Below are 11154 nucleotides of genomic sequence, written 5' to 3'. Positions count from 1 at the left end.
ATGGGCAAACTACTCCTTCTGACTGGTGAGTATGGGGAACTGAATTATGAAGTCAGCAAAAGAAAACACTCTTGGATTTCCAACCTCTCTGGTCATCACTCTCTGTTTTGATCTATGTTTTGACTACAGATTTTCTATTCAGCTCAGACCTTGCTTAATTTCATATGTATACATATGTTCCACCAGACCACATTTTCTAAACACAGAATTGGAGAGCAATTTTAGAAACTGTTATGATTTGTTTAAATGTATAATTCTAGGGAACAGAAGCCCCTAGGTGAAGTGTGAAGAAGTAGATTCAAGTAACAACAGAGTACATTTAAACTGGCTATCTAGAAATGTTTCTAAACTGTAAGAACAGTTATACAACATATTATGGAATTGCCTTTTCAATGCTTTTAAGACACTGGGTGAGCTTATATTACCTTATGTTTAGCTTATGTTAAAGAAACTCAGGAGCAGATTGGCCCTTTATGTTACTGGGAGAATTCCAGGTAGGCTGCTCTGTGGAAAGACCACTGGCAACCAGAAACAAGCCAAGCCAAATCCCAGTGGTGTGGGCAGCATTGCAGGGGCTATTTAGGTCAGACTGTGCTAGCAGTGATGAGGGTAGAGGCAGCAGAACTTGTGCAAGCCAGCATCATTGTCACTGGCCAGGAGGGGAACACTCAATTTGTCTTGTTCCTGAGCAGTTTTATCTGGTGCAAAACTACTCTGTTTTGGTAAATGTATATTTTATGTTTCCAGGAGTAATATGAATATGGGTGTGGGGGAGGTCCCCACGAGGCAAACTAGTTCCCATGCCCGGATATTCTGTCCCAACCCTTTCCCACCCAAGCAGATTTGTTGCCAGTAACAAAGTCTAGCCAGAAAAAACAGCTAAGAATCACCACATACCCCTGCAAGTGGTCCACTTTTACATTTTTCTTAGATGGAAAACACAGGATTAGGAAGCTTGCTATGTGGATGATTATGTGGATTATTCCAGTTATGTGGATGGGTCTTGTTATGTGGATGATTCCAGTTAGCTGGCATTGAATTGCTAGATGGACCTGCAGGAAAACTATGAAGATTCGACCTTGTATCTGAGTAACAAACTGTTTCAGTGGTAATTTCTTCTCCCGGAAAATTAGTTCCCACCCACCCCGCCCCACAGAAAGAACTAAGGATCTCATTCTCAGCACATTCACCAAATTATAATTTCCAGGTGTGGGTTAGGGGAGTAACATGACACTGGAGTGACAACAGGGTAATTTTCTAGCCTAAATATACTCATTGACTTGCAGTAGATGTAAGAAAAACACAAGCCTCACTTTTGCACTCAACTCACAACCAAACTTTTCTTTCATAGGTCTGGCTTTCTTGCTGCATCTGCAGCTGGGTGAGTTTCAGCATATTACTTTCCTATTATATTTCCCTAAAATTAACACTGTAAAGTGTCATTTCTGAATATTAATACCTAGCATGTGTTGACTGATCTTTATTTTCAAAAATATAGGTGCATCCACCAATATTGTCTGTTATTTCACCAACTGGTCTCAATACAGACCTGGAATTGCCCGTTATATGCCCGAAGATCTTGACCCTTGCCTATGTACTCATGTTATCTATGCTTTTGCTGGCATGGCTAACAACCAGATTCAGACCATTGAGTGGAATGATGTGGCTCTCTACAGTGGAATTAATGGACTAAAAAGCTAGTAAGATAATGCAATGTTTACTTATACATGTACTCTATTAAAATACCCAGTTCGGTTTTAATATATTTGTTTTCTGCTTTCTACCTGACATTAATGACATGTTGTAAAGAGAGCAGTTTCAGTTCTAACTTAGAAGGCTCAAGTAGTTATAAGGGTTACAGAGAAGACAAGATGTCTACAGGTGGGGATATTCCTCAGTGTTGCATGTTAGTACTAAAAATCTTCTAAAAAGACTGTCCCTTTCTATACAATTCTGAAAGACTGTAGGATTACCCTGGCAACACATCTTTATGTCATTTGTAGAAATTTTATTTAAAGAAATGACCAACTTGTAATTGTTTGCATGTTAAACTTTTTAGTGATATTCAGATGATTTTTTCACAGCAATCCTGACCTGAAGACCTTGCTGTCAGTTGGAGGCTGGAACTTTGGAACCCAAAAGTAAGTTTCTCTGGGTGCATTCTGAACAGCTGGTTTTGCAACTGCGCAGAACATTCACAGTGATATTTCCTTGGGCCATAGCCATGTTCATCAGTTAAACACTGTTTTTCTTTCAACCATATCCTAAATGGGCCCAACATACTTTAAGATTAGAGAAACTAAAGGTTATATTCATCTATGCAAGTTTCCACACATATATGAAGAGGACTGTAAATTGTCATACAAGAATCTGTTTTTTATTCAGCATTTGGAAACTGATCACTTGCCTCTGCTTCCTCTCCTCCAATATAACAAATAACAATGATTGGAAGATTTGAGAAATATTGTCAAAGAATGAAAATTAAATGGATTATAGATAACCCTTCCTCCATCAATTGTAAACAATATACTAGAAAGTAATTCCTTGTGTAGGTATTTTAAAGTTAATTAGATTTGTATAATGTATGTTAAAAGATTTGTATCACATATGCTTCTTGATAACAAAGTGAACACCTCATTACTCTAACACCATTAGTTTTGTTATGGATATGGCCATACACGTGAAATTAAACTAATCGTCTCACTTTGCTTTGTTTTTCAGATTTTCTAACATGGTTTCTTCCTCTCAAAATCGCCAGACCTTTATTCAGTCTGCAATCTCCTTCCTGCGAAAATATGGCTTTGATGGGCTGGATATTGACTGGGAGTATCCTGGCAACAGAGGCAGCCCAGCTGATACCCAACAGCTTTTCTCAGTCTTGCTTCAGGTTGGTGTTGATAGTGCATTCACTTAGACTCTAGGTCACTAACATAGCCTAATATTTCCTGTCAATGGAAGGAAAATTTCCAGTACTGTGATTCACAATAGTTTTACTAGTGTAAGAGTAATAACAGGACAAAGAGGGCCTAGTTGAATATAGAATTGTTTTGCTTTTGCATGGGATGATAGATTTGACCACAATGATTTTCGTGTATACCTGGATATTAGTAGGCCATGGCACCAGGCAACTGAATGACTGTTTTGAGTTAAATCCTACTACTTCAGGGCAGGTTATTTGGACATGTATTTTTTGCATTAAAATCTGGAGAGTTAGGTAGCCTTTAAAATATATTATGCTCTACTACACATTGAAAGTGTATTTCTTGCTATTTCCAGGAACAACCTTAAGATAGCGTATCTATAAGCATGTTATTGAAAATGAACGTTTTGGTGTTTCTATGCTGTAGCATCTAAAGCTACCCTGAATCAAATGCAAAATGTAATTTATTTAGAATTTTTAAATGGCACCATTCTGTACATAAATATGCCCAAGTTGGCTCACAAAAACAAAACAAATAGATTATAACAATAAAATCAATAGGATTACCTAGTCGATAAGCTGGCCCTGTTTCTGTAACAGTTAAATAGGTATATCAGGAAATAACAAAATGACTTCCAAAATGGAATATCAAAATTACAGCTGCTTCTGAGGTTTCCGTTTCCTTTTATTGCTTTATTTATCTTGGCCCTCCATTCTGGCATTTGATCTCACTGTGTTGCAAATGTCAGAATTTTAAAAATGCTCCATTATTCACAGGAAAGTTTTCCCAGGTAAGCGAATTTTCTCCTTACATTTAAAACATATACAAGAAATAACAGAGGGAAACTCCTCAAAAGAGTTTATATCTGATTGTGTGTGTTAAGTTCTATCAAGTCACTCATGATTCATGGAGACCCTAGGAATCAATGCCCCCCAAAACATCCTATTGTTAACAGCTGTGACTTCCTTTACAGAGTCAATTCACCTCATGTTGAGCCTTCCCCTTTTCCTGCTACCTTCAACTTTTTCGAGAATTATTGTCTTTTCCAAAGACTCTTGTCTTCTCATAATGTGACCAAAGTATGACAGCCTCAGTTTAGCCATTTTAGCTTCTTGGGAGAGTTTAGGCTTGATTTGATCTAGAACCCACTGATTTGTTTTTTGGGTGGTCCACAGTATCGGTAACACTCTTCTCCATCCCCACATTTCAAAGGAATATACTTTCTTCCTGTCAGTTTCCTTCATTATCCAGCTTTTGCACCCATACGCGGAAATACTTGGAATCTTGGTTGCCGGTGAGGCATCACAGGCGCCAGAATCTGTTTACAGTTCCCTTCCTTGGCTGCACATCCTAATCTCAGTTTCCTTCTGATTTCTTGGTTGTAGTCTCCCTTTTGGTTGATGATGGAGTCAAGGAATCACAAGTCTTGAACAATTTCAGTTTCCTTATTGCCCACTCTAATGCTGAGTAGCAGTTACTTTTGTCTTCTTGATGTTCAGCTATAGTCCTGCTTTGGCACTTTCTCCTTTAATTTCAGCAGTAGTCATTTCAAGTCTTCACTATTTTCTGCCAGTAATGTAATGCCACTGGTATATCTCAAACTATTAATGTTCTTTCCCTTAATTTTCACTCAAGCTTCATCTAATTCAAATCCAGCATTCCTTATGATATCCTCTGCATACAGATTGAAGAAAATAATTAATGACAATCCACTTCTTCCATTAACAGGAAATGTATGAAGCTTTTGAGCAGGAGGCTTCTCAGACTAACAAACCCAGATTGCTGATCTCTGCAGCAGTGTCTGCTGGAAAAGGCACCATAGAAACGGCTTACCAGATCCCACAGATGTCTAAGTAAGTGGTATAGTTATAGTGTCTCATAACTATAACAGGGGACATGCACAATAGAAAGGAGCACACATCAAGGCTAGGTTGCTACAGCATACTACAACATCTTAAGACCTTTGCCTAACAAGGAATCCCAGTATAACATGAATTGACAGCTCCTTGGTTTAAGGAGCATGAGTTGAGCGCTTTCTTTCCAAACTCCATTTTAAAAAATCCTGTCTCTGGTAACTGATTTCTTTATCACTTAACAGGCATTGTTTCTTGCTTCACTGAAAATTGAAATACCACCCATAGCAGATATCACAGAAAGAGTACTGATCTCTCTGTGGGAATGGTCTGTAAATATACCTGCACCAGTCAGAAAAGTAAATTTGAAGAAAGAATGTGACTTTTGTGTCATATGTGCAAGAACTCCAAAATATGGGTCCAAATCGGACACTATCGTCCTTGACATCCCAATCTGGAGCCCTGGGGCAGCCAGGGGCAGTGCCACTGGGCACCACTCAGCCACCTCCAGTGAGCTTTTCAATGGTGCAGGGAGGCAAAAAAAAATGAAAAACCTCCCTGCTGCCAAAAAGTCCCCCATTGGACTCAATATACTTACAACACTCAAAAGGGTGATGTAAGTCCAAGGCCCAGGTGCTGGCATCCTGGGAGGCAAAGATGGAGTGGAAGCTGATTAACATCAGCTCTACCATCAGTCATATTTTTGGCATGCTCCCCCCACTCTGGCAGAGCCAGCAGATGTGCTGCATTTGGACACCGTGCAGGTCCACAGCAGCTGCCTGCCAATAGATTTGCCCTTCTGCCAGGAAACTGGCCTGTGGAGTTTTATTTAAATCTATTTATTTAAATATAAAATCTACTGGCATAGGATCCCACAGCCTCTACAACTCCCTTTGCCCCCCTTGTTCTGGATTGGGTCATTTAACCTGGTTCAAACTAAATGCAGAAGATTTTATTACAGCCTGTATTGATCAGATAGCTTCATCAGCAGACCATTAAAACCAGCAGTGATGAAGTGATTAATGGGAAAATGAGTATAGAGCAGGTTGGTCTACTTACCTTAAAATAACCATGAAGCAATACATCTTGATTTCTGCCTGTAACCCCTACTGCTACATTTGTTTGCAAATTCCAGATGGCTGCACCACAGAAATGTACTTGGATCTTAGTTAATAATCACATCAAACTGTATAGAAAGAAACCTGCAGCAAAGACTATGGAAATATCATGTGCCATCTTATCTCAATTAGTTCAAAATTGCTCTTGAATTTAAGAGTGTTGGTAACCAATGATAAATGGCCAGATTTAAATAAAATACCAAATATAAGTTAGCAGGAGCCGGGATTTTATCTCTGGAAAATGTTGTGACACCAACATCACATAATGAACATACAAAAAGTAATCAAGGGTTTTCCTGCTGAATTTGAGATGGAAAGCAAATCAAGGAGTGATTTTGTTTGTGTGCCATTCCCCTCCCTGCAAAAAAAGGTACATGGACCTTATCAATGTGATGACTTATGACCTCAGAGGATCTTGGGAAGGTTTCACTGGTGAGGACAGTCCATTGTTTGCAGGGCCTGAAGACCAAGGCTCCTACATTTACTTCAATGTGGTGAGTTACAGTTTCTATAAACATTCTCTTTTATCATCATTCACAATCAAAACAATCCCAACACCAATATTTATTTATTACATGTTTATACTGCCCTTTCTTCAGAGTTATATATTATATATAACTCTCTCTATATATATTATATATAACTCCATATATTATATATGGTTTTCTCACTCTATTTTATCCTCACAGCATTCTATGTGAAAGACAATGAGAGACTTGGTGAACAGTTAGCCAGCTGGTCCAAAGTGACTTACTGAGATATGAACATCCGTCTCCCTACTCCTTTTGCAGTACTCTAAATATTGCACAATACTTGCTCTCAAGATGGTTAGGAATTCTTTTTCTGACAATTTTAATGCCTTTTGCAATACCAGGACTATGCTATGAATTACTGGAAGAACAATGGTGCCCCAGCTGAGAAGCTAATGGTGGGATTTGGAGCCTATGCTCGCACCTTCACCCTCAGCAACCCCTCTAACAATGGCTTGAATGCTCCAACCTCTGGACCAGGTGCCGCTGGTGCCTACACCCAAGAAGCTGGGACTTTGGCATATTTTGAGGTAGAAATCTGTCCTAGTTCTCAGTGAAGTTGTATACATATGTCTTGATTTACCATATCCAACTGCAAACAGGGGTAAAGTGTCTGAATGCTCATCTCCACTAGGGGTGGGCACAACCTTGTTTATTCAGGTTTGGGTTTTTAAAAACCCAGAAATTATTATCAAATAAAAATGATTGTGCTCCCCCAACCCTGCTGCAATTTCCCAAATCCACATGACCCAAGAAATGGTGTGGGGAGAAGAACTTCAACTGAATGCTGGACTCCATTCTACTGGAGTTCAGCATTCACTTGAAACTCTGCACTCTCTGCCATTGTTTCCCACATCTATACAGACCTGGGAAACCTTAGCGGGGAGAGTTTCAACTGAGCGTTAATTGAACCTCTTACCTGCCCCCAGTTGAAAGAGCCGATCATATTTGGCTTTTTTGGCACCAAGGGCATTCACTTCTGCTCAATAGCCTTGTTTTTTTTAATTGACAAATAAGAAACCTGGAAAAAAATCCACAAAATGGCTTTTGGAGGGGATTTTCCAGATAGAAAATTAGATGGCAGAGAGAAAGCCTCACATTCCAGGTCCATTGCAAAGTTCATTTCCCTGTCCAAAGTCCTTTAGCTGCTGTACCATTCTCACATAGGTAGACCCCAAGGTAACTATACCTCCACTCTCCCTGCTAAAGTAATCTATAGTTCTCTCTTCTTCTGGCCATCAGTGCCTTCTCTGCTGTCTCTAGGCCAGTCCAGTCACCTCAGGACATGGAGACCCACTCAGTATTCACTTCTTCCTTCAGCCTTCCTACCAGTGTCAACATACCGACCCTTCCCTTCTCACTTCCTCTAAGGGTGACCAATCTCCAAGTGGGACATGGAGTGCTCTCAGAATTACAGCTGATTTCCTGACTGACTTACCCCTCAGGGCCTGCTTTGACTATCCCTATTCGCAATAGCCAAGCTAATGCTTCCTTTAGATCCACTCCTGGGGTCCCCTCCTTCTCCCTCTAACTCAAGGTGGCATTTAGTGTTTGAGCCACTCTTTGTATTGCATCAGTTTAAAAGGCTGCGTCAAACAAGTTATGTTAGTTTCTCAATGTAATTTTAAAGTTTGTGCTATCTTTTTCAAAAGGAGGTGGAAAAAACCAAGTTAATGTAACAGCTATCCATAGGTAGGCAGATGTTTTCATAGATTCAACGAGGTATTCTGATCCCACAGATCTGTACCTTCTTGAAGAGTGGTGCCACTGTTGTGTGGAATGCTCCCCAGAAAGTTCCCTATGCCTACAAAGGAAATCAGTGGATTGGCTATGACAACCCTAAGAGTTTTGCCATCAAGGTATGCCTTTTTGTTGCTTCTAATTTTTGCTCCTTCGTGGCTACACTGTTTAACCAGGATATAAGAAAGGATGTTTTTGTAAATGTGTTAAGCAATGCCAGAAAACACATCTGTCACTAACAGTTGTTAAAATACTTATTTCAAGATGCTTATTTATTCAGGGAGCATTGACCTCACTCTAAACTAACACTTTCTCTCCAATAATGTCAGTACATAAGTATTCTGGTTGGCTATATCCTGGTATTATCCTATTTGCACTTGAATCTGTCATTGGCTGTGATGATCCATATAATGCAAAGTGAAGGGTGGCATATAAACATAATTTAAAAAATAATCAGGAAGCACTCTCCTCAGTTGCAGCTGACTTTAATTTTCTATTAATAATATCATATAAGCAGATCTAATGTAATCTGTTCACTGCTTGATCCCTGATTGGCTGATATCACTCATGTGACTAGCTCAACGAATAGAGGGGTTTTAAAAGTCAATATTCTCACAATTAAAAGTTTGGGAGGAGAGTTAGGATTCCTCTACCTGTCCTGAAAACATTATTTTTTACCTAAAAATCAAAATGCAAAAATATTTTGCATAGCCAGATTACTTGATTATTTATAATCTTTTCTGTCTGAATCATGGCAGTTTTATTCCAGAGGTTAAAATATTCTAAACTACCAGCAAGGGTGGAATTAGATTCCCTATTTCATTTCAGTGTCTTTCATAAGATTAGATGACAATTGTAATCATGATGTTCTTTACAATTTCTTTATCCCAGATAAGTATTGATAGGACACAGATATATGCAAAGGAAAGTATACAACAATATCACAGTATTTATTTATTTTAAATATTTCTGGCATCTTCTTAGAATCAAAGCAGCAACAATGTAACAGCACATTTCAAAGACACAAAAGCAACATAATAGTCTATTAAGACTTTTTAAATTGCATGAGTCCTGAGACTTTTTTGTAAAAACCAGATCTGCCAATCCAGTAATTTTTGTAACTCCCTTTCATTTTCTAACTCCATTCCCACTGTTGTCAAATGACTTTGGATTTTTGTTTAGGTATTTTGCTGCCTCTTATCCAACAGAAGTCTGTTCAGTTGAACTATGTGGGATTTACACTGTAAATCATTTGACAGCGATTTATAATTCTATCCGAGAAATCCTATATACATGTGGAAGTAAATTCCATATAATTACATGGTGTATATCCCATTGAATGAAGACTGGAAACCCATTGTTCAGATTTAAGCTGGAATCCCTATAATGCCTTTAGAAATCTAGCTTGGGACGTGTACTTGCAACTTCAGGGGAGCTAAATTTATAAATAGCAATGAGGAGTCAGTCCTTTGATCCTTTCAGTAGGAAATACAAGAGAAAGAAGAGATATGATTTTCAGATTGTTTAACTATAACTTGCAGGCTAAGTGGCTGTTGGAGAACAACTTTGGAGGAGCCATGGTATGGGCTATTGATCTGGATGACTTCACTGGCACATTCTGTGGGGAAGGCAAATATCCTCTTATGAATGCCTTGAAATCTGCATTGGGAATCACCACTCCAAGTGAGTAACATACTGGTACTAGAAGAATAGAGCAAACAATCTAACCTTTGGCCTTTTAAACTACGTGTATAGTATTTCAACTGATGCTCATCATATTCTGCTCAGGATAATTGCTGGTAAGATTTACTTGTTAGAGCTGTTTCTAATTGTCACCAACAGCACTTCCTTCTCAAAGATACTGCAATAAGTTTAGTTATTCTTTCATTTAATAACAGTGCCATCCTAAGCAGAATTACTCCTGTCTAAGCCCATTAACTTCAATGGATTTAGAAGGGTACAATTCTGTTTAGGAATATGCTGTTAATCATGTTGCCTCTTCTAGTTTAATCCCTTCAGGTAACAGTTTTTTCTGGATTTGCATATGCAGCTGTGCAAAGAACAACAGCCTACACTACTTGCTTCAAGACTTCTTCTCACTCTATACCATATACACCTTTCCCACTATACATATATATTTCCCCACTTCTAGATATTTTAATTAAGACTTAATTTCTGAGTTATATATTCCAAGAAGCCTTGGATTAGAATACCAAAGATACACAACTTCCAAGGAAGGAAGGTTTTAATACCATTCTTATCTTTCTTCCAGACTGCAAGGTACCAGCAACAACTCTTGGCACCAACGCTAATCAGCCTGCACAGCCAACAGCTGCACCTTCTGGTGGCAGTGGGAGCTCTGGTGGAAGTTCTGGTGGAAGTTCTGGTAGCAGTGGAAGCACCTTCTGTAATGGGAAATCCAGTGGCCTTTACCCAGATCCTACTAACAAGAATAGCTTCTACCACTGTGTAAATGGGAAGACCTATCAGCAGTTTTGCCAGTCTGGCCTTGTATTTGACTCCAGCTGCTCCTGCTGCAATTGGGCATGAGAACAACCACGGGGTGCTGGTGCACATGCTCCACTGCAGTGCATGTAGAAGAATGAGATCAGCATGAAAAATAAAGAGGCATTGCTTTAAAATCAGAGTCAGTTCAGTATCTGTTAGGATCCAATCCAATTAAACTCTCCAATGACATTGTCTCACAACAAAATACAAAATATTCCAATTCTTTAACTAATTTTTAAAACATGTAGACCATTTCTCCACAAATAACACACAAAGAAAAAATAAAACAATTTAATAGAGATAGCAAGATAAAATGTGTACAAGGCAAATCACAATCCTAAGAAAATGTATAGAACACGTTAATAGATGTGAAAATAAATATAGCTGAGAATTTCATTGTAGAACTTCAATCAGTCAAAAGTTCACTTAATCAAATGAGACTCTTCAGTTGAAAAGTCCCAATTTATTATGTGCCTCCAAGTGC

At 38.7% G+C, this 11154-nt stretch overlaps 1 protein-coding gene across 1 annotated transcript; it reads left to right on the top strand.

Moving 5' to 3' along the window:
- LOC125432744 (acidic mammalian chitinase-like) lies at positions 1-10804 on the top strand. Its single transcript, XM_048496627.1, has 11 exons — positions 1-25; positions 1352-1381; positions 1499-1700; positions 2085-2141; positions 2722-2887; positions 4650-4774; positions 6263-6386; positions 6767-6952; positions 8162-8281; positions 9704-9845; positions 10435-10804. Exons 1-11 carry the CDS (start codon positions 1-3, stop codon positions 10710-10712), a joined length of 1455 nt encoding a protein of 484 aa, XP_048352584.1. The 3' UTR covers positions 10713-10804.
- Positions 10805-11154: the final 350 nt, after the last annotated feature.

Source organism: Sphaerodactylus townsendi, linkage group LG05, assembly GCF_021028975.2.
Source record: "Sphaerodactylus townsendi isolate TG3544 linkage group LG05, MPM_Stown_v2.3, whole genome shotgun sequence".
NCBI classification, from domain to species: domain Eukaryota; kingdom Metazoa; phylum Chordata; class Lepidosauria; order Squamata; family Sphaerodactylidae; genus Sphaerodactylus; species Sphaerodactylus townsendi.
Note: the sequence above shows the minus strand (reverse complement) of the source record. Positions and strands in the feature narration are given on the sequence as shown.